The 24,864-nt window shown below is 39.5% G+C and overlaps 1 protein-coding gene across 1 annotated transcript in view; it reads right to left on the reverse strand.

Moving 5' to 3' along the window:
• LOC140209393 (uncharacterized) overlaps positions 1–21,732 on the reverse strand; it is a 77,753-nt gene extending 56,021 nt beyond the window's left edge. Inside the window, exons 1-8 of the mRNA XM_072277645.1 lie at positions 21,687–21,732; positions 20,535–20,657; positions 19,389–19,528; positions 16,612–16,711; positions 15,668–15,709; positions 14,711–14,756; positions 14,003–14,180; positions 3,679–3,792 (exon numbers count right to left, since the gene is read on the reverse strand). Coding sequence (XP_072133746.1) covers positions 3,679–3,792; positions 14,003–14,180; positions 14,711–14,756; positions 15,668–15,709; positions 16,612–16,711; positions 19,389–19,528; positions 20,535–20,657; positions 21,687–21,732 — 789 coding nt within the window. The remainder of the gene's footprint in view (positions 1–3,678; positions 3,793–14,002; positions 14,181–14,710; positions 14,757–15,667; positions 15,710–16,611; positions 16,712–19,388; positions 19,529–20,534; positions 20,658–21,686) is intronic.
• Between the last annotated feature and the right edge of the window lie 3,132 nt (positions 21,733–24,864).

A 24,864-nucleotide genomic window follows, 5' to 3' on the forward strand; every position in this document is an offset into this window, starting at 1 on the left:
GACAAAGATTAGATTAGATTAGATTAGATTCAACTTTACTGTCATTGTGCCGAGTACAAATACAAAGCCAATGAAATGCAGATAGCATCTAACCAGAAATGCAAAGAATATTGTGGAGATGTAGTAGACATGGTGTACTTGGATTTTCAGAAGACCTTTGACAAGGAGCTGCACATGAGGCTGCTAAGCCTATGGAATTACAGGGAAGTTACTAGCATGGCTGGAGCATTGGCTTGTTGGCAGAAAACAGAAAGTGGGAATAAAGTGATCCTATTCTGGCTGGCTGCCGGTTACCAGTAGAGTTCCACAGGAGTCGGTGTTGGGACAGTTACTTTTTATAATGTATGTCAATGATGTGGACTATAGTATTAAGGAATTTGTGACTAAATTTGCTGATGATACAAAGATAGGTGGAAGAGTGGGCAGTGTTGAGAAAACAGGGAGCCTGCAGAGAGTTTAGGGGAATGGGCAAAGAAGTGGCCAATGAAATGCAATGTTGGAAAGTGTGTGGTCATGCACTTTGGTGGAAGAAAGAAACCAGCAGTCTATTATTTAGATGGGGAGAGAATTCAGAATGCAGAGATGCAAAGAGACTTGGGAGTCCTTGTGCAAGATACCCTAAAAGTTAACCTGCAGGTTGAGTCAGTTGTGAAGAAGGCAGATGCAATGTTGGTATTAATTTCTAGAGGTATAGAATATAAGAACCTGGATGTGATGTTGAGGCTCTATAAGGCACTTGTGAGACCATCCTTGGAGTATTGTGTGCAGTTTTGGGCTCCTTATTTTAGAAAGGATATACTGACATTAGAGAGGGTTCAGAAGATTCACGAGAATGATTCTGGGGATGAGAGGGTTACTGTATGAGGAACGTCTGGCAGCTCTTGGGCTGTATTCCCTGGAGTTCAGGAGAATGAGGGGGGATCTCATAGAAATATTCCAAATGTTAAAAGGCCTGAACTGATTAGATATGGCAAAGTTATTTCCCATGATAGGGGATTCCAGGACAAAAGGGCACGACTTCAGGATTGAAGGATGTCTTTTTGGAACTGAGATGCAGAGAAATTACTTTAGTCAGAGAGTAGTAAATCTGTGGAATTTGTTGCCATGAGAGGCTGTGGAGGCCAAGTCATTGTGTATTTAAGGCAGAGATAGATAGGTTGTTGGTTAGCTAGAGCATCAAAGGTATGGGGTGAAAGCACGGGAGTGGGGATGACTGGATGAAGTGGATCAGCCCATGATTGAATGGTGACGCAGACTCGATGGGCTGAATGGCCTACTTCTGCTCCTATATCTTATGGTTTTATGGAAGATGTTGAATCCTTGTGGGTTGAGTTAAGATACTGCAAGGGTGAAAGGATCCTGATGGCAGTTATATACAGGCATCCAAACAGTAGCTGGAATGTGGATTACAAATTACAATGAGAAATAGAAAGATGAAATATGAAAGCAAGCTAGCAAACAATACCAAGGTGGATAGAAAAAGCTTTTTCACAAAAATAAAAAGTAGAAGAGAGAAGAGAGTGGATATAGGACTGCTAGAAAATGAGGCCGGAGGAATAATAACAGAGGACAAGGTGATGGCAGATGAACTAACTCAGTATTTTGGATCAGTCTTCACTGTGGAAGACACTCGTAGTATGCAAGGTGTTGCAGGGTGTGAGGGAGGTGAAGTGAGTGCAGTTACTATTACCAAGGAGAAGGTGCCTAAAATGCTGAAAGACCTAGGATACATAAGTCACCTGGACCAGATGAACTGCACCCTGGGGTTCTGAAAGAAGTAGCGGTAGAGATTGTTGAAGCATTAGTAATGATCTGTCAAGAATCATTGGACTTGGGCGTGATTCTGGGGGACTGGAAAATTGCATATGTCACTTCACTCTTTAAGAAAAGAGTGCGGCAGCACAAAGGGAGTTATAGACCAGTTAGCCTGATCTCAATGGTTGGGAAGACGTTAAAGTCAATTGCTAAGTGTGAAGTTATGGAGTACTTAGTGGCACAGGATATGATAGGAGAAAGCCAGCATGGCTTCCTTAAGGAGAAATCTTGTCTGATGAACCTGTTGGAATTCTTTGAGATTTCAGGTAGGATAGATAAAGGGGATACAGTGGATGTTGTATATTTGGACTTTCTGAAGACATTTGACAAGGTGCCATACATGAGGCTGCTTACCAAGCTAAGAGCCCATGGTATTACAGAAAAATTACCGACATAGTTAGAACATTGGCTGATTGGTATGAGGCAGTGAGTGAGAATAAAAGGATCCTTTTCTAGTTGGCTGCCAGTGACTAGTGGTGTTCTGCAGGGGTTGGTGTTGGGACCACTTCTTCTTATCCTGCATATTAATGATTTAGATGATGAATAGATGGATGACTTTGTTGCCAAGTTTGCAGATGATACAAAGATTGGTGGAGAGGCTGGTAGTGTGGAGGAAACAGGAAGGGTGGAGAAGGACCTAGACAGATTAGGAGAATGGGCAAGATAGTGGCAAATGAAATACAATTAGAAGAAATAAATGTGCAGACTATTTTCTAAACAGGGAGAAAATCCAAAAACCTAAGATACAAAAGAACTTGGGAGTACTTGTTGCAGAACACCCTAAAGGTTAACTTGCAGGTTGAGGTGGTTGTGAGGAAGCAAAATGTAGTGTTAGCATTTATTTCAAAAGGTCTGGAATACAAAAGCAGGGATGTGATGCTGAGGCTTTGTAAGACCAAGGTGAGGCTCTACTTTGAGTATTGTGAACAGTTTTGGGCTTCTTATCTCAGAAAAGATGTGCTGGCATTGGAGGGGGTCAGAGGAAGTTCACAGCAATGATTCCGGGCATGAAAGTGTTACCATATGAGGAATGTTTGATACCCCTGGGCTTGAACTTGCTGGAATTTACAAGGATGAGGGGGGATCTCATTGAATACTTTTGAATGTTGAAGGGCCTAGACAGAGTAGATGTGGAAAGGAAGTTTCCCATGGTGGAGGAGTCTCGGACGAGAAGGCACAGCCTCAGAATAGAGGGCCGTCCATTTAAAATAGAGATGCGGAGAAAATTTTTAGCCAAAGGGTGGAATTTTTTACCACAGGCAGCTCTGGAGGCCAGGTCATTGTGTGTATTTAAGGCAGAGATTGATAGGTTCCTGACTGGCCGCTGAATCAAATGTTATAGGGGGAAGGCAGGAAAGTGGGGCTGAGGAGGGAAAAGAAAAGGGATCAGCCGTGACTGAATGACAGAGAAGACTCGATGGACCAAATGGCCTAATTCTGCTCTTATATCCTATGGTGTTATAGTCTACAGAAATAATTTTAATTTTACAGTGTTCAACTCAAGCAAATTCTTACACAGAATGTAATTCAGAACCATATGATTCAGATGAGCCCCACCTGCTACATTCAGAAATATATGAGAAAGCATATTTTAATCTAATATTGGTATCTAGAAGATTGAAAGAAAGTTAGACAACTGATTAAAGTTATTGTAGCACTATTATTTCGTACAAAGAATACATTGCAATACTGTAGCTAAATTATTAAAGGTAATGTGTTATGTGGTAAGCTGAGTTCTGGACAAATAACTTTTAGATGGAAAATAATGATTTTGATGCCTTGGGTAAATTCAGATCGAATGTTCTTGCCCATATATCATATGCCATATTGGTAAAATTTTATTAGGAGAAAACTCATAGTCACCTTATATAGAAAAATATTCAGATTTGGATTCTTCAGTTCCATATCAAATCCAAAGTTAGCTGAGCCATCTGCCTTTGTTTCAGTGTGTTTCAAATTGCCAAAGTATTTCACATACTAGAAATAAAATATTAGAACAAAGGATTGAAGTTAGAGGTTACACTGATCAGAGTTACATTCAGTGAAGCTGTTAAATACCAACATTTGACAATAACAGAACTGGTAATAGAATATCCAAAAGTCCCTGTTACACTTAATTGATTTTGTATTATATGTGTAATACTATATATCTATTTCAGAGCCAAGTAAAAATTAACTGTGAATACAATGTAGAGAATTCAATGATTATATTGCTATCGTCAGATCCCAACTTGAGCACTATGTTTGGCCTCTGAAGAGTTAATGGCAACTCTTCAACCTCAAGTTTTGAAGACAATCATCATGACACTGCCTTATAGAGATAAGCAAAGGATGAAACTTGGACTTAGAAGGTTTGTAAGTTTTTTTTTCTGGGAGGTGAGTGTGCAGTGCATCCTGGTTCCTCGCCGGGTGTGGATAAGGGTCTAGCATCTTATGGATTTGGGAGGGTTATGGCCTTGAGATACGTTCTTGTGTCCAGCCTATGACATCCTGGACGAGTTTCTCATCCGGGACTTCCAAAAGGCACAGGTCTCTGGTGGAGGGGGACCCTGTCACAACCATGAACTGTCCCATGGGATCTGTACACCCTAGCAGGCAGGCTGCTGCACGGGTTCAACAACCACATTAGTGAGTTTACACATTCCAGCCAATTAGTGTTTCACCGTGCTGGTGTTAACTCCTTTCCTATCATTTCAGTCTTGTCGAGACTTGACCAGAAGCAGAGCAGCATCCCTGCTCCCTGGTTCCAGTGAAGAAAACTACCTTTAGACGCAGGGGTTCCCAACCTGGGGTGCACAGATGTCTTGCTAATGGTATTAGTCCATGTTATGAAAAAGGTAGGGAAATCCTGGCTTAGTCTGACACTGTTAAGTAGCGGTATTTATTTAGTATTAAACTACTAATGCTAAGCCATTGGCAAGAATCAAGCGATGGGAAAGAAAGGTTTGTTGGTGCAGCCAGTTATCCGCAGAAGAGCACTGGGAGATTACAGCTTCGATGCTGACATCTGATTCATCCACCTCGACGATGAAAGGATGCAATGGGTCCGAGTGTCACAGCACCAGGGCAGTAGTGAACTATCGCTTTAGTTCCAAGTCTTGACTTGTCCAAAGGAATCCTGTTTAACCAAAAGGCCTTCTTGGTGAGTACAATTGAACTAAATTTTCTAATGAAGTGGCAATAAAAGTTTGCAAACCCCATGAAGTGCTGCACATGTTTAATGGTAGATGCTTTGCGCCACTCTGTGACTGTCTGAACTTTGCATGAGTCTATTTGAACACTGGAAGGGGTGAGGATGTAGCCCAAAAATTACACCTGTTCTTCATGCTCTCTTTTTTTAAACCAGAGAGATATCCATGAGGTTCCCTGCTGGCCCTGGATCAATAAATGCCTGAAGCACGTAGGTATGACACCCGCACGACAAAGAAGCTGAGGCCATTGCACAAGTAAGGGAGGATGTTTGCAGGGTGAATCAACCTGTCAGAACTTCCCTTTTTGCTGACAGATATCCTACTTTATGGGACGCTTGGGGCACAAAGCCTGGAGGTGTTTTGTATTGCCACAATAGATGCAGAAACCTGTTCTGCAAAGATTTTGTTCCTCCTGAGATAGATGCATGCTCCCTACCTCCATAGACTGTATACTGGGTGATGCAGGAGAGGGTACAGACAAACAGTGATCTAACGAGTGGGTAGCTCAGGACATTATTTCTCTGTTCCACTCAGTTGCCCAGTTGTCAATCCGAATGGCCAGATTAATCAGGTAATGCAGACTGTTCTGCTCGTCCCACAATGCGATCTTGTGCTGGACTCCTGCTTTCAATCCCTCACTCTACCCTGTCTCCATCGCAAGCGTGCTGAACTATACTGTATAGTCCCTCACTGTCCCTTTATCTTGAGGCAACTCCAGGAGTTGATAGGCAGCCTTCTTACCCTGTACTGGAAATTCAAAAACTTTCTTGAACTTTACAGCAAATTGCCAAAATTACTGGGCAGTGGGGGAGCCTGGTTCCCGTAGAGTGTTGAGTATGCTGTGTTGAGGTCCAACTAAGAGATTCATCAAGTAAGCCAGTTTACGTGCATCATCACCAAACTGACCAAGCTGGGTTTGGAAAGTCAGCTCACACTGGGTAATAAACCCCTGCAGCCATCAAGAGTCACTCAAGTATCTGCCTGGTGAAGGAAGATTCAGTTCTGGTCCAGATGTGGTTACAGCAGTCAGGGCATTCGTGGCCAGGGTTGATGAGGCTGCTGAAGAGGAACACCTGGGATTGGGACTGAAGTGGCTAAAGGCTACTGACTTACGGCAGCAAGAACGGCAGTGGCTGTCAGTAGTAAGGTGCTGAAGCACGCCGGTGGGAGCAGGAATCATTGCTACCTGATTCTGGCTGTCTGTGGTGAGCAACAGAACCATCACTGTGAAGGCTGACATGTGCTCTTCCAGCAGGGACTGGACCTGCTGCTCTGAAAGTACACTGCATGAGACACATCAGCCAACTCAGCTTCTACTGGTTTTATTTTCTCCTCCACAAACTTCATTCTGGATTGAGCTCATCATTCTGAAAGTATCTGTTGCACTGCTTGAATCACTTTCAACTGACTGTAACTTCTCTCCTGTCTGGCCAATGGATGTTGGGCCAAGGTCAACTGTTCTCTCTCTGCTGGGTCCATTTTCTTTTGTCGAAACTTGCTGATAAGCATGTATAGTTATGGCCTAAGTGCTGAGAGAGAGACACCGAAGTGGATCAACAATCCACTGACTTTTAATAGGAACTGTACAGAAATAAAGGAGAAACAATAAATGCTACACCAAAAGGTTTGTTAACTAGAACTTTCAAACTAAAGTTAACACAGATAGAGCAGCTCGGCAGAAGTAGCCAAATACTAGATAAACGCCATCGGAAAATGATGTGGTAGAGGTAGCAATGGGGGCCAAGGAAATGACAGACAATTTAAATAAGTCCCTTGCATCAATCTTCACTGTGGAAGACTCTAGCAGTATGCCAAAAGTTTGAGAGTGTCAGGGGCAGAAGTGAGTAAAGATGCCATTACTAGGGAGAAGGCGCTTGGGAAACTGAAAGGTCTGAAGGTAGATAAATCACCTGGACCAGATGGTGTACATCCCTGGGTTCTGAAAGAGATGACTGAAGAAAGGGAGAAAGGCTGAAGAAAGGAATTTATAGGCCAGTTAATCTGGCCTTTGTTGTTGGAGATGTTGGAGTCAATTGTTAAGTATGTGGTCTCAGAGTACTTGGAGGAACATGATAAAATGTCAAAGTCAGCATAGTTTCCTGAAGGGAAAATTTTGCCTGAGAAGTTTGATGGAATTCTTTGCAGAAATAGCAAGCAGGATAGGCAAAAGAGAATTTGTGGATATAGTGTGCTTGGATTTTCAGAAGGCTTTTAACAAGGTGCCATATATGAGGCTGCTTAACAAGTTAAGAGCCTATGGTATTACAGGAGAGATACTATAAATGGATAGAGCATTGGCTGATTGGCAGGAGGCAAAGAGTTGGAATAAGGGAAACATTATCTGGTTGGTTGCCAGTTACTAATGATGTTCCATGGGGTGTGTGCTGGGACTGCTTCTTTTCACATCATATATCAGTCATTTGGATGACAGAACTGATGGCTTTGTGGCCAAGTTTGCAGATGATACGAAGATAGGTGGAGGGACAGGAAGTGTTGAGGAAGCAGAGAGACTACAGAAGGACTGAGACAGATTTAGAGAAAGGGCAAAGAAGTGGCAGATGGAATACAGTGTTGGGAAGTGTATTGTCATGCACATTTGTACAAGAAATAGAAGTGTAGTCTAATTTCTAAATGGAGAGAAAATTCAAAAACCTGAGGTGCAAAGGGACTTGGAAGTCCTCGTGCAGGATTCCTTAAAGGTTAATTTGCAGGTGGTAAGGAAGGCAAATGCAATGCTAACGTTCATTTTGAGAAGACTGGAATATTAAAGCAAGGACATAATGCTGAGGCTTCATAAGGATGTGTTGACATTGGAGAGGGTTCAAAAGGAGTTCAGGAAAATGATTCTAGGGCTAAAAGGTTATCATATGAAGAACCTTTGATGGCTTTGTGCCTGTACTCACTGGAATTCAGAAGAATGAGGGAGATATCATGGAAATGTATTGACTGTTGAAAGGCCTTGATAGAGTGGATGTGGACAGGATGTTTCTTATGCTGGGGGACTCTAAGACAAGAGGACACAGATTCAGAACAGAGGGATGAACATTTAGAATGAAGATGAGGAGAAATTTCTTTAGCTAGGGAGCGCTGAATATGTGGAATTTGTTGTCACAGGTGGATGTGGTAACCAAGTCATTGGGTACATTTAAGGCAAGGTTGATAGATACTTGATTAGTCAAGGAATGAAGGGATACGGGGAGAAGGCAGGTGACTGGGTTTGAGTGCAGAATGGATCAGCCATGATGAAATGGTGAAGCCGATGGCCTAATTCTGCTTCTATTATCATGTGGTCTTATGGTCCTTAACAGTGTTGGTCTAAATGGTATTCTTCTTTCCCAGAACCAGGGCAACAGTATGCAGGGAGCATTGCCATTGTTCTTCTTTTGGCCATGTCTCGACAAGATGGAAAAGTGTGGAAGAGAGTTCAGTACCATTGCAATGAAATACTAATTGGCTGGAATGTGCACACTCAGCTGAAGCTGTTTTGCAGCCTGCTCTGCAAGAGCGCACAGATCCCATGGCGGATTTGGTGGTCTGACACTAACATTTAGCATCCTGGGGATAATCTGAGAGCAGGATACAAAACTCTGCATTTTGTGAAAAAGGTTAATGAAAGGAAATCTGAGGTAAGTACCTTGGTCAAGTATTCAAAAGATTAACAACGCTTATATTGAATTGCTTCTTCAGCAAAATAATCATCAGTGAAAGCACAAATTCTGACAAAAGGGATTGTGATGGCTGAATGATTGATGACAAACCAGTAGTCTTCTCTATCCACAACTCTTTGTGACAATGCTGTAATGATATGAATTTGGCATTGTCTCTCAATTATCGTATGGATTGAAATAGCTTGATATTCCTGTGAAAGTGCACACTCCCAATAATTCCTTCCAATAATAATATTTCAGCCCAATAATAATGGTACCTATTGAAATAATCTTTGGTTATCATGGTAAAATATTGGTAATTGTGTTTCTATGTGGAATAAATTTATGTTTCAATAACAACTAAAATGTACTTTGTTCACTCTGGCAAAATCTGTGCCCTAATCATTCATCACTAGTTTTAAACTGGACATGACAGTACATTATATCTCCCTCTTAAGCTTTCTCAATGCATTTCTCTGCTGAGCACGAGTTGTAGGTGTGAAAAATTTTGCAAGCAACTCGCAATCTCGAACTTAGTTTCTTTCAATTAATGGAAAACGATGCACTGTGTAAATGCATTATTACTATATATGCACTGGATGACTTAGATTCTATTACAGGACTCTGAAAATCAATACTCCACCACTTATAGCTCCAATGGGGCTCAGGCGTAGAATTTGAGCTCATGTTCTCACAGGTTATGTAACGACTTGCACCCAGTCCTCTTGTTTGTCAGCATTGGTTTCCAGATGCATCACAATGACTTCAGGTCAATTGATCCCTTTTGACCAAAAATGCTGATAATATTTTTAGGAACTCTAAACTTTAATTCTCACATCAATTTTGAGTAATCATGCACCACAAAATTTATTTTTGTAGTGTGCAATTTTAGACAAGAGGGATAACAAAGTGGTTGCAAGTCTTGCAGCCACATATCCATGGTAAACAGTAATTTTGAGAAAGGCCTTTGAGCAACCTCAGCTACTGCTGGAGATAAGCAAAGAAAGCAGGTTGTGATTTTTATTCATGTAGTCACAAGGGTTTATGCACTTGTACGGCCATTCAGTGACAGGAAGAATCATGGTAAATTATCATTGATTGACAACTAATTCCTACTGGCAGTTGCAATGAATTCTGGTGCTTGTTAAAGCTTTATTAAAGTGAAGAAATTGGAATTGGGATTGGGAATTGTAGGAAGGGGGTGAGGGAAGAAAGGAGAGTGAAGATTTCAAGTAAGTGGAAAAATAAAGAGGAAGTGCTTATAGTGCTGATAAGAGTGGCAGAAGTACTATGGCTATGACTAGCTAGAGAGTTAAAAGAACAATTCAACATAAACCTCAGTGATTAAAGGTCTATGAGATGCCTACACCTCAGTAATATGATCCTGATTGGACTTTGCTGATGCAACTGTAGTCTTAGGACATGGTGAAGACTGTGCTGCCATGAAGACTAGGCTATCAAGTTCACCTTCGCCATTAATATTTGTACACTACACTGCTTCCAGATTATTTGTAACACCCCTCAGATCAATTTCACCAATTTGGAGAGTCACTTACATCTTATTCCCTCGTGCCAGAGAGCAGCAGAAAAGTGGCTCCTTCAAGCATGTGACTCCTCTATGATGCCAAGTGCCATTGATTGAGCACAAATTGCCTTTGGCAATGACAGAGTCAGAATCAGATTTTATATCCCTGACATATGTCATGAAATATATTGTTTTGCAGCAGCAGTACATTGCAATTCATTGAAAAAACTACGCCAAGAATATGTATGTGTGTATATATTCCTAAAACATTGAGTCTGTATCTTCAGTCTCCTGTCTCCCTCCTCCTTGATGGTAGCAATGAGAAGAGGGAAGGTCTTGGTGATAAAGGTCCTCAATGATGGATGTCGCCTTTTTGAGGCATTGCCTTTTGAGGATGTGGTTCTATGCTGAGAGGTACTGTCAACAAAAGAGATTATATGCCCTTAACATCAAAGTTGTGTGACCAGATGTCACATTGTGCGGGTATGTTTGGCAGGAGATCTGATGCCTTCATTCTGTGGTAGTCTATCATGCCATTTGCCTTAGAGCTGCCACAACAAACAAAAGGTACTATCATTTGACAAATGCTCTGTCTTGTTAAGTCATGACTCCACCTATGAGGCCCTGTGCACATAGTCACTATGCATGTCACGCAAACAATGCTGCTTCCATAAAATGAGCAGGTGTGGTGACAAGCTGAACTTTTGTGTGAAGTCTGTACCTATGTGAAGACAAGTTGAGATATTACCACAGAACTTAAGTATTCTGTGGTTTGTTTTGGCACTGCAGCAAAAGCTAAGATTTCCATTATCAGATCCTGTGTCATGGCTAGACCCAAATATGTGATAATGCATTCTGCATGGATGGAGTTTTCTGCATTCAATCCATGCAGAAAAGGAAAGCTTTCAAGCTTCACTTAAAGTCATGTTCAAAACCAATGTTAGAGTACAGTGTTTTATTGAATCCTTCAGACAAAAGCTGTCAATGCACCGAAATATGATGAGCATGTCGCCTTTCCCATTCCCGTCCTCAGCAGGTTCTATTGGCGACTCATCCTCTCCCCCTTCTGATTTCACTCATTACCGACCATCCAATTCCACATCTCCCTTAAATTGCCATATCCTAGCAAACTTTCCTCCTTCTTCTCAGTCCTTATGCAAAGTTTCAACCCGAAATGTCAATATTCACATCTTGCCTCCTCAGATGCTGTTTAACCCACTTGAGTTCTTCCAGCATCCTGTTTTTTGTAGAAGCAGGAATAGTCCATTTGGCCCCTCAAATCTGTAACATCATTTGATAAAATTATGGCTAATCTTCCTGGGCTGCACCTCCTCTTCATTGCCAATGCCTCAGAGTTAGCAATTCACTGATCATTCAAAAAAACATCTTCCTCTTTTTTAAACGCCGCCAGTGATTTATTCTTCTCAGCCCTCCAAGGTGGAGAATTTCAGAGATTCACCATGCTCTGTGGAAGGTCTTTCATCCTGTAATTATGTTCCCTTGTTTCAGACTATCCCACAAGAAGATGCATCATACCATCTACATTGTTCATGCTCCTCAAAAGAATTTTATGATTTCTGTCAGGTCAGCCTTCTTTCCACTAAACTCCAAAGAATATAGATCCAATTTCTTTAGCTGTTTACATTAGGGCAATACCCCTATTACAAAGGAGTTGTCCAAGGAAACCTCTTCTGCAACACAAACAAGATGCTGGAGGAACTCAATAGGTCAGGTAGCATCCTTGGAAGGAAAGAGACAATTGATGTTTTGGGTCAAGAATCTTCTGGACTACCTCAAATGCTGGTAAATTATTTCCTAAATAATTAGACCAAAACATTGTTCCAGGTGCAACTTCACCAAGAGCCTGAAAAATTCCAACAATATTACTCTATTTCTAAACTTTAATAAATGCCTACATGGCCTTTGCCAATCTAACTACCTAGTGCATCTTCATTCCAACTATTTGTGTTTCACTTACAAGAACATTTATATCACTCTACTCCCCGATTTATTTACAATCTCTCTCCACTGAAGTAATAGCCTGCCTCTTGAATGCTTTTACCAATGTACGTTATCTTACACTATCCCAATTGGCCTGCCCATTGCTTTGAGACTATAATCCCTAGTTCCAAAGTTCTCGGCCCTAGGAAATATCTTCCCCTTTGTACCTTGTCAAGCTCTCTAAATATTTTGTATGCTTCAATGGAATTACTTCTCAGTCTTCTAAAATCTAGAGAATAAAAAACATAGCTTAATTAATCCCTCTTTATGTACAGATTTGTTTTCTCAGGAACCAATATGGGAGTCTTTGTTGAACACCCACTTTAACAAGTAAATTCCTTCTTATGAAAGGAATCCGAAACCACGGATGGTTCTCCTGACGTAGTCTCACCAAAGCATTTTCTAATTGCAATAACATATTCTTTCTCTTGTAATCTAATTGTCTTGCAATAAAGACCTATCTGCAGCTTGTTAATGATGAGGGGCTGTGCTTAGTTATTCAGAATATAGATGGATTTCTTCATCTTGAAGATTAACTTTATTTGTCACATGTACATCAAAACAAATAGTGAAATATGTTGTGTTGTATTAAATTAAATCGAGTTTACAAGCGTCACTGTGCTACTGGTGCCAACAGAACACGCCCACAACTCACTAACTCTAACAATACATCTTTAGAATGTGTGAAGAAACCAGAGCATTGGAAGAAAACCCATTTAATCATTGGGGAAAATGTACAAATTCCATACAGACAGTGGTGGGAGCACAACCCAGTTGGTAATCACTGGTGCTGTAATAGCGTTACACTAACTGCTCAGATCAAGCTTTCTGGTGATAATGAGCAGGGTGTTCTCCACTTAGGTAAGGTAATGTAGCCATCCTTCATCCTTCCAGTTATTTCCTGCTGCTTCTGCTTCTACCACCATGAAAGGATGAAGTTTTGCAGATTTGACTTCCATGAATGAATATCTATCAATGTGCGAGCTATGAATATGTGATGGCACAGGATTACAGGGTGAGAAGAAGTGCAAGCTTTGGCAGTAATGATCAGTACATTATGTAATCAACCATTTCCTAGGTTGATGGTACACCTGGTATAATATGGTATTTATCCAGCTGGATTCACTAATCTTGAGTATGTGTATGATCAGTTTTTTTTTGCAGCATTGTACCTAGGTCCTCCAGTCTTGAATTCTGGGATTAACTGACAAATCTATCTACTCTCATTGTATTCAGGGAGATTGCTAGAGGGCCTCTTTACTCAGTGCTGACAGATCATATCTTAATTCTTGCATCAAACCCTTTCTAAATGTGTTGTCCCAGAGGTCATAATTTTTTAAGCATATCCTGATTGGAATGAATGCCTAGTCATATCTGCTGCAGAGCACTTCCCTTTAGGCTGCTTTTCAGCAGTGCAGGTTAGCTTTAAGTGGTGTCAGCCTCTCATCATCTTGCCCCATTACTAAGGCTTCCAGCCCTTAATGTCATAGCTAGGATGGACTGCACATATTAATTGTACAGATTATCAACCAGCACTAATTCAGTGTGCCATTTGCAGTGGAAGCAAAGGACACTGATTAAACATACAGCATAATCTGTGTACCTATTTTTAGGGAGTGTGTCCTTTACATGCACAATCCAACCCTCAGCTTCATAACCATTTCTTGCATTTTCTGTAACCATAATTTTAGGACATTAACCCATCATTAAGCTTAATCTGTCATGACACATTTTGCTGAGCTTCAGAACTTTTTCTAATACTATCACATTTAGAGTTAAGCATGATATAGACACAGCAATCAGCCCTTTAGGAGGTACGTTACCGCAGCTCGCTTTTCCTCTCTTTCGATTTTCATCTGCTTCAGCTTTTTCAACATGCCGCGAAAGTCAGTGATACCATACTGCAGGCAGATCCTTTCATAATCTTTCTTGTCAGCATTCATGAGGAGTTCCCAGACCTTTTCATCCGGAACATTATCCTGTTTCTTTACAGGTTGGGCACTGCAAAATGTCAATGGAAGATGGAATTCTTCAATGATTTAATTATGTATATCATGGTGAAAGGCCATAAAATGCATGCATTTAATTAGCGAAGAAGCTGAGAGACTACTGCTCGTTGAGTTCTTTGCGAATGCATTTTCTGTCAGATATGCACAAAAACTGCTTATTTAATAATTCAGCCTAGGGATTCCATGGTACCATTGCAATAAAAAAGCTCTGCTGCATATGGTTGAAAATCAGTTGAAGTGGGTATTCCCCACTTGCATTGAGTAGGTGCAGAAGTCCAGAAGCAGCTAATGCATGCTTCTCCACAGAAACATTGTTAGGCTCTTCCAGTCCTTTATATTGACTGGATGGATAAATTACAATCTCAGAATCTGTGTAGAATATCTATCATATTTTTCAGTGCAGGTTGCAATTTCATTCAGTTATGTTTTCTCTCACTGTGCAAACTCGAATTGGTCTCCTAACATGATTAACCACATGTTTTAAGATAAAATGTATGAATTGCACATTCTATAAGTAATTACCATTTTTTCAGCATCTTCCGAAAAGCTGTTGGATCTGGCAAATTCTCTTTAGGAAATAGAAGAGCAAGATCACAATGTATTAAAACCAGGATTAAATTATTAACATGTTTATATTTAAGGCAGAACATTTTATTTTGTTTCCAAAATGTTATGGTGAATTTCAGAGTTAGAGTCAGAGTGCTATATGGCATGTTTTATGCTAAATAAATAAATAAAGGCATCCGTTAGTCTTGCAAGACTATGGATCTGCGCCTGGAAAGTCTTCACTCTCCAGGGTGCAGGCCTGGGCAAGTTTGTATGGAAGACCAGCAGTTGCCCATGCTGCAAGTCTCCCCTCTCCACGCCACTGATGTTGTCCAAGGGAAGGGCACTAGGACCCATACAGCTTGGCACCGGTGTCGTCACAGAGTAATGTGTGATTAAGTGCCTTGCTCAAAGACACAACGTGTTGCCTCGGCTGGGGCTCGAACTCACGACCTTCAGGTTGCTAGTCAAATGCCTTAACCACTTGGCCACATGCCCATAAAGTTTTATGCTACTTCTAGGGGATAACATATGAATCATTACTTTCAAATACGAAGAGTTAATAATGACATACCGCCTCTAAGTTACAATGTTACTAACATAAAGTTTTCTTCACCTGATAAGAAAGTATAAACCTCTTCCTGTATTACTCTATATTCACTGACTGATACTTACTGGAATTGAAAAAATGGAAGATGACCTTTTGTCATCTGTTCATATAGTTTTATATAATTGCAAGCTTTCCTCTTTGAAATTTCTTTTCAGTTTGTCTTGTTGCCATTCTAGACAATAATGTTACTTTGTAAAATATAACACAATGCCTCAATTTTTTAAAAAGTATCTTTGAGTCACAGAGTCATAGAGAAGTACTGCACAGAAACAGGCCCTTCGGCCCATCTAGACCATGCCGAACCACTTAAACTGCCTACTCACCTCTTGTTGCTCCAGGTCTTTTCATTTTCTTTTTGAAGCCAACTGATTTATATTTAAGTGAACAGAGAAGATAAATGCATGAATTAATATACAAAAATGGCATTGGAGGAAAACAAAAATATATGATTTTAGCACAAGAATTTGGTACTGTGGTAAAAGATAAGCCAAGATCCTATTGAATGGTGCAGAAGGCACAAGAGGCTGAATAGTCTACATCTTTTCTACTTTTCATGTTTGAAAATACAAATTAATTATATTCTAGCCTCGATCACCTATGTTTCAATTGCAATGTCCAAAGGTGATGAGCTGCCCCAGAATGGACAGGTATCCTTGTGCACTTCACATCATCTAAAGAAAAGCTCCACAAAGCTAACTGCCATCGTTGGATATGGAAGACAAACAATTATCATAACTGCAAGCAACCCTTGATGATTCCAGCAAAACTTGGAATTTTTAAACTTTTATGTCGTTCTGTATTGGATGCAGGCTTGTAAATGATTCCCTTCCAGTTTTGCTGTTCAGGAGTAATTGAATTAGTTCTGGAAATGGTGTTATTATCATGTTTCTTTGCTCTGATACATTCCTGTATCCTGATATTTCTGTTTACATTCACCTTTGAAAATCCACTATTATTCATTGCATATATATCATACAATTAGGTCACTTCAGAGGGCAGTTATGCCAGTCTCAAAGGTGAATGCCAGTGCTAGGTAAAAACAACAAACATCCTTATTAAAAGATCACAGGTAAATGTAAAGGGTTCGTCATTTGTGATATAATTTTAATCATGCAATTGTTTCTTATTCTTTTCCTCTTTTTGTGCTGGAGAAAACTCCAAATAGTAATAATACTGGGATTAGTGATCAGAATGATGTATTGGCAATTGCTTACATGTACTTTAAGTTCTAATTACTTCTAGCCTTAAAGGCATGATAGATTCTCACCTTCTATAATATTCAGATTTGTTACACACCTGGCTTCTCCATATTCATTAGAAAAGACACACTTATAGGAACCAGCATCGTCTATAGTCAATTGTGTTACCTTAAATAACAACACAATAATTACTTTATTTTGGAAATGGTTACATAATTTCCTGCATTATAATGAAATGGTTTCCCAGTTACGGCAAGCATGGTTAGTAGATCTCCACCCATTAACTATGACCCATCAAGATGTGAGATAATTGCACAGATTGCACACACTATTGTAACTTGCATATTATTTTCAGTATTAAAAATAAAACGGTAGTTTGTATTGCCAAATAGCAATGACTCTCTGCTTTTCAATAAGAGAAAGTACTATTTTTAATATTAGATTGTATTAATGGCAAAATAAATATAAAATAGAAAATTCATGAATATGAGTTCATGACAGACAAAAAAACTTACTTTTATACAAATTAAACTCATTCTGGAATCAGTGACTTCTGGATGAGGTGCCAAATAAATTTCTTTAAGTAGACATTAAATAGGTTAAACATAATTTATTCTGATGAAAGATCAACTTGGAATATTTGCTCTTGCTAAATAGACTGCCTGACTTGCTAGGTATTTCCAACATTTCCTGCATATATCATTTGATTTACGTTTGGGTAGGTGCAGATCTGATTTTTTTTAAAAATGGAGACCAGTATATCCTTGTGGTTGTTGGCAGGATTGTTTTTGCTGTTGCCTGTCAAAGGCAGATTAAAAGTAAGAAGTTGTAGAAAGCTGGAAGGTAAACTGAAATAACTATTTTTATTCTGTTCTGTATATTCTGACTTCACACAGGAAGAGAGGATCAGCTATATTGAAAGGAAAGTAAATACTTTCCTATTATATTGTATGAAAGGCTAGCAGAAGAGCAATTTTTGATTTTTAAAAAAGACAGCGAGGAATTATCTCAGCTACTGAGTTGCAGTTAATTCACAGATGGGGCAGTAAAACTCTGGCAAAAAAAAACTACTGAACATGGATTGTCTGCATGTGATGTACAAATATTTGTGTGATATTTTTACTGAGAAGAGATAGAAGAAAACATTATCTCCAGTAAAAATAGAGTGGTCACTACATTAACAGAGTTTTAAAAATAAGTATTACAAGTGGCAACATGTGTAGCACTTTGCCCCAAGAGCAATATAGCTTATTAAAAAAATAACTGTAATAAAAATCAGTACTCTACAGGATGTCCATCATAAGCAGCAAGTGATATCTGCATTCTAGCCTATCTATGTATTAGAAAGCCATTCCATTCATTACGAAAAACAAAGCTGATAATATATTGTAGTTTTATTCATGCCAAAATGGATTACTTAAAGAAACACAATGGAATCAGAGAAACATTTATGACATAAAAATAAGTGATGCAAGTGGCTAGCTGACAATTGACTGTGTAGGAGAGAGAGCGAAAGAAAGAAGTTACAGGCACATTAGCCTGACTTCAGTGGTTGGGAAGATGTTGGTGTCCATTATTAAGGATGAGATTTCGGTGTACTTGGAGGCACAAGATAAAATAGGCCAAAGTCAGCCTGCTTTCCTGAAGCGGAAATCCTACCTGACAGATCTGTTGGAATTCCTTGTGGAATTAACAAGCAGGATAGACAAATGAGAGTCATTGGAGGTCGTTGACTTGGATTTTCAGAAGGCCTTTGATAAAGTGCCACCCATGAGGCTGCTGAGCAAGATAAGACCCCTTAATGGAAAGACACTAGCGTGGATAGAAGATTGGCTGACTGGCAGGAGGCCAGGTGTACGATAAAGGGGGCCTATTCTGTTTGGCTGCTGGTGACTAGTGCTATTCATTTGGAACCAGTATTGGGGCTCAGTCTTTTTACACTGTACGTCAATAATTTTGATGATGGAGTTGATGGTTTTGTGGCCAATTTTGCAAATACAAAGATAGGAGGAGCGGGTAGCGTTGAGGAAGCAGGGAGTTTGCAGAAGGACTTAGACAGATTGTGAGATTGGGCAAAGAAGTGGTTGATGGAATATGGTGCAGGGAACTGTATGCTGAAGGAATAAAGGCATAGACTGCTTCCTAAGTGGGGAGAAAATCAGAGGTGCAAAGGGACTTGGGAGTTCTTGTGCATGATTCACTAAAGGTTAACTTGCAGGTTGGATTGGTGGTAAGAAAGGCAAATGCAATCTTAGCATTCAATTTGAGAGGACAGAATATAAGAGCAAAGATACGGGGCTTTATAAGGCATTAGTCAGACTATTGTGAACAGTTATCTCAGAAAAGATGTGCTGGCATTGGAGAGGGTCCAGAGGAAGTTCACGAGAATCATTCTAGGAATGAGGGGCGTTTGATGGCTCTGGGTCTGTACTTTCTGGAGTTTAGAGAATAAGGGGGGAAATCTTATTGAATATGAAATGGCCAATAGAGTGAATGTGGAGATGATGTTTCCTATAGTGGGTGAGTCAAGGACCAGAGTGCAAGGCCTCAGAACTGAGAAATGTCCATTTATATCAGAGGTGAGAAGGAAAATCTTTAGCCAAAGCATGGTGAATTTGCAGAATTCTTTGCCACAGACATCTGTGGAGGCCAAGTCAATGAGTATATTTAAAGCAGAGGTTGATAGACTCTTGCTGAGTCAGGGTGTCAAAGTTTATGAGTAGAAGGCAGGAGAATGGGGTTAAGAGGGATAATAAATCAGCCATGATGGAATTGCGAAGACTCGATGGGCCAAATAGCCTAATTTGCTCCTATGTCTTATGGTCTTTTAAAGTATTAGTCATACCTGCAAAATATGTTCTTTTGTAACCGTGTCTTGGTAGATCTTGTAATGGTTATCATTTGTTAGATGTTTCTCTTTGAAGCTCCAGACCACAGAAGGCTTTGGATTTCCTTGTACATCTGCTTTAAAATTTGCATTTTTGCCTTAAGAAGAAGTATTAACATATGCTAATTAATCTACTTCCAAAAGACAAACAAAAGTCAATGCTTTATTCCAGAATGCAAATAATGATCTCATTTTTGGAAACTCCAGTAGTAGTCTGGTTTCAATGTTAGACATTTATATTACAGGGTAGGATAAGCAGGAGTATTGGTTCACAGTCAACATTTTTACATTTCCACTCCACAGTCTGCAGAATTGGAAACTAATAAAGTGTTGGAAGTGAGATCACAGTATCTGGTATAATTCCACTGCTTTGGTACATTTTTGTTTAACTGTTGTAGGTACCAGCGTTTAATGGGCTCTCTGCTTGGTAGGAGATGTAATGTCAGTAATCGGAATAATAATGACTGATCTCTTGATTACTCCAGCACCAATGTGGACTGCAAAGAATACTGCATGGTAGGAAGCCATTCATCCCACCCAACCTTCCACCCCTAACTTGTCATGCTTTAGCTTTTAAATTCTGTGTCAAAATGCACTTTGGAAGTTATGATTATATCAGGTTGCAGCAACCTTGCAGATATAGCAGATCATTGTAAGCTCAAAGAATTTTTTTTTTAAAGTCACCCCATATCACTTCTGTATTTATTTTCAGTTATTTTGAATCTGTATCCTTGGGTATCTCCTGCAACTGGAAATGGAATGTCCTCATTTAATCCCAAAACCCTTTTTTGATTTCAATATTATTATGTTTCCTTGTCTGTTGTTCAGGAGAATGCTGTTGGTTGATTTATTCTCTCACCAGTTTATACTTGTCATTATTTATTCAAGTATAAAAGCAGGAATTTCTACTCCACTTCTTGTAGTGGAGCTGTTGCCCAGATGTTCAGGTTCATGCTGTCAACTGAGAGTCATCATAATCTCCAAATCATATTGCACCACTGATAAAATAGTACTGCAAATGTAGTTGAAGGTGGATTGAGATTTAGAACAGAGAATTCTCTCTAAAGGACAGTTTAGAACTCTCTCAAATTCTTTGTTCCTTACCCTCCTGCAAGGTCAGTGAGATTGGTCGGCGTAAAATATCTGGAAAACTACATCCTTCTGGGATATTTTCTGTGTACTCAACCAGTGTGACTCCTGGAACTGTTGATTTCTTTATCTTGATACCTACAGATTTCAACAATATAAAAAAAAACAGGACTTTGTTGTTTTATTTTAATGAGGGATTTTTGTCATTTTTTAAATCACTTGCTCTTAGTTTTGTTGGAAAGGTCGCTTTCAAATGATCAGGAACCTGTCACAAGCATTGATACAGTATTGTGCACATTGTTCTGAATTCTAAGTGGTCTTTAATATGGCTGCAAAGGAAATGATAATAAATGCAGAAATCATTTGGACTGCATATGGGAATTAGAGTACATCAGTAGAACAAATAACATCGTGGATCTCCTGGATCTTATGCTTAGACCTATTATCATGGGGGAGAGTTGATTCTAATCCTCCTAACCAGAAACTTGAGGCTTGTAACCTTCAAGGAGAGTGACAGAAATGTTACATTATGAAGTCCAGGAAAAAAAAATAAGATAGAAAGCCAAAAAAGCATTGAATTAAAGAATGAGGATGCATCTTCAGATAAGTCAAAATAAACGTAGGAACAAAAGCAGATAGCTCTGCACATTGAAAATGATAAGACATATGCAATAGGTCTATAAGTATCATAGTGCAATCAACACCCAGCGAATTATTTAAGAACTAATTAATTGCCATGATGGGACAATGAATTAAAATTGGTCTTCATTCATATTGAGCCTACAATCAATTGAAATAGAACTTCACAAATCTAAGATACCTGAAGCACAATGTTTTTCTATTTAATCATGAAGGAAAAAAATTCTGAACGTATTCACTCAAGCAGTGAGAGAAATTCAATTTGTGTGAATCAACTGAAAAGTTGGCAGTGACTCAGTAATTAGATCAGCCATTTGATAACTGATAGCCACAACGTGGAAATGGGAGATTCTCTCCAGTATATAGTCATGTGGTTTGCAGTTGACCTTGGTTAAATGTAACACAAGTCTGCACCAAAATTGCATTTTAAAAATATTCAAGTGGGACATTGTGATTCTTGGAAACTTCTCAAACTTATTTAGTTTTGCTCCAAAAGAACGCATGCTCTGAAAAATTAAAAGGATGTACCTGATTCAGAGGTTTTAACTCCTTGATTAATAACATTCTCCTCCATGGTTTGTCTCTCGTTTTCAGCTTTCTCAAAAGATTAAAATTCAGACCCTAAATTGAACGAAAGTGTTATTTTCATTATTGGATTTTATGAAATTTTTTCTAATAAAACCTTGAAGAATAATTTTAAATGGGTCATTGGGATTGCAAACAATTCCTCCTATTCTAATATCTCTATTTTCCTTTTCAGGGTGGCTGAGGTCCTATTGGGATCTTTGATCTACAGCAGCATTCAGATGGTATGGTTCTGCACAACATCATGTGCCTGTTCTTGGAGTTTACTGATCAGCCGTATTTTGTACTTCCAGGTCGGCCTTGAAGTCATGCAAATTCAGGGCCTTGCGTGATCCTGTGGACATGAATTCTCTCTGGTGTCTTGAACTAAAGTGCAGTGGGAGCTGAAACATTGAAGACAGCGAGAGTAGCTGTCAGGGTCTCTACACTCAGCAATTGATCAATCGATCTCTCTCTTTCTTGATGGTGAGGGAAAGTTTGCTGCCAGTTCTCAAGTCGGGGAACTCGAAATAAAAAGCAATGTTTCAGACTGACTGTAGCATCGAAATAGCGACCGTTGCTGTGGAAGGAGCATTATCTGTCTTTCCCTTGTTAGTGAGAGAGAGAGCCTGCGGGATGTCGAAAATGTTGGAGTGAACAGTTAATTTTTGATATACTGTAGCTCATGGTCTCTCTTTGGGGGCTTTGCTCTTGTTTGATTGGTGGGTGGTGGGAATGCAGATGCTTTATACTAGAATAAGTTGGGGAGGGTTTGCTGCTGCTTGTGTGTGCGAGGGGGTGTGGGACTTTGGGGTTCTTCTGTTTTTTCTGTCATTCATTCTTTGGGGTTTTTATTCTATTTCGAGGATGTCAGTGGAGAGTGAGAATTTCGGGTTGTATATTGTCTCTGATATTAAATGGAACTATTGATTTTTTGAAGAACCGCACATGCACTCATAGTACATACTTGAAGAACAGCACCTCTCCAACAGTACTACGCTCTCTCTTCACTGCCCCGAGCATTGGTGGGGTTTCAATTCTCTTACCTCTGGAGGGAGATTGAGTTAGGGAGAGCTTGCCACTACCTGAGCAATGACAATCTCATTTGCAATCACTGTCATAGAGGCAAGACCACCAAATCAGCTTAACATCTTTTTAAACTTTCTTGGTTATCTCAGTCCTCTCTACTTCCTACTTATCTTGGGGCAAGATTGAAAACCGAGATTTGATTCATGGGCCTGTTCCCAAATGAGATTCATATAACTTCCTTCTTGTTACTGCTGCCATGGAAGTTGTAAAGTTAGCAGAAAATATTCTTTGAATATAGCTACCTCTAAAAGGACTGATGTTTGAACAAAGGGAAATCTTTGTTCTGAATGCACAATTATCAACATATTGACATTTTCAGTACAAACACAGTGATCCATTTTAACATTCAGAGATTGACACTTAGGCATTAAATCAAAAATTATCATTTACAAAATTACTTACAGTATATGCCCATGTTAGGAACCGTATGCCTAATGATTGAAGAAAATAATTTGCAAGAGTGCCTCTGTTTTCATGTTAGGGTCATCGGACACTCAAACATTTATGCATCCAGGACCATGCTGAAGTAATAGTGAACAGTCCATCACTAGTGAACTGTTTTCTATTTACATTACAGAAGAATCATAGAACAAATCATTGAATCAAAAATGGTTGTAACACAGAAGGAGGCATTCAGTCTAGATCAAATCTACCACAGCAGCTCATTGGTTCCATTGGCTGCTGGTCCCCCGACCCCTTACTCAGGGCCTTGCAAATATTTCCTCATCAGGTATTTATTAATCCTCTTAAAAGTGATTGTGGAGCCTACCTCACCTCATCAGCAAGCAGTTTAATCCAGATTCCAATTAAATGCTGCATAATATAGTTATTGTTTTTACTTGTGCGTATAGTTCTCAATTGCTAGACAAATAGGAACAACCTTCCAACATCCACTCAGTGCAGCTCTGTGTCTACTTTCAGATTTCTTTTAAACTGCCCTAAAGAAAGTCTCAGTTTCTTCCACTTTATTCTTGTACATGTAATCTCTCAGTTACCATGATCTATTCTTGGAGATCTCTTCCGGACCCTCTCCAATAATTCCACACTCTTCCTTTAATGGGTCAATCAGAACTGAACACAATATTCTGGATGAGTGCACACCAATGTCCTATAAGGAAGCAAAGACCTGTTGAATCATATCAATCAAACTACTATTTCTTCAAGGTTGCTGAAACCCAGCAGTTCATAATGACTGGTGAGCATATTAGCCTGGGGTGCTATGATTTGTTTAACCACTTTTATGAATGAAAATGTCCAGTACTGGAATTTGGACATTCTTTTAGCACAGTTTTTATGCAAGCTGGAGCCAAGTTGTAAATGGATTTTAGGAGTGAGTTATATAAGCGGCTTTCTAAACTATTCTGATGCAATCCACTTTAAGATTTCAAGATATGTACTTGATCAGCTAATTAAGCTTATTAACTCATCAGAGACAAAAATAAAGAGACAGCTGGCAGATAGATATACGGTGGCAGGACAGAGGCCTGTTGCATAATTCTGCTGCTTCACAGCTCTAGTGGCCCAAGTTCACTTTTGAACTCCACTGCTGTCTGTGTGCGTCTTGCTTGGTCCCTATTATGTCTATATGGGTTTCCTGTGAGTGCTCTGGTTTTCTGTGATGTCCCAAGCACTTGTGGGTTGGGAGATTAATTGGCCTGTGTAAAATGCGCCTAGTGTACAGGTGAGTTGTTGAACCAGGGGAGAATGAAAGAAATGTGAGGAGATTAGGTTACTGGAAGAATTGTGAGAAATGGAATTGCATTGTGAGCTGGCATAGACTTCACTAGGTATTGGATCTAATGTCATAAAATGTTAATATTGAAAGTAGTATCCTGGTTTACTGCAATTTTATTGCCTGTACAGTATAATAAAAGCCACCAACAATTTGAAGTATTAAAATAGTTTAGGTGCTGCAGAATCCTTTTGGCACACAGATGAGGTTGTAGCCATCTGGTGGAGTTGAACAAGTGTCCAAAGTCATTTATGTATTTGGTCCCTCTATGTAAATTGAAACAGTAGATGATTATGTTAATACGAATTTGTAACTTGTAAG

This window comes from Mobula birostris, chromosome 14, assembly GCF_030028105.1.
Source record: "Mobula birostris isolate sMobBir1 chromosome 14, sMobBir1.hap1, whole genome shotgun sequence".
NCBI classification, from domain to species: Eukaryota; Metazoa; Chordata; class Chondrichthyes; order Myliobatiformes; family Myliobatidae; genus Mobula; species Mobula birostris.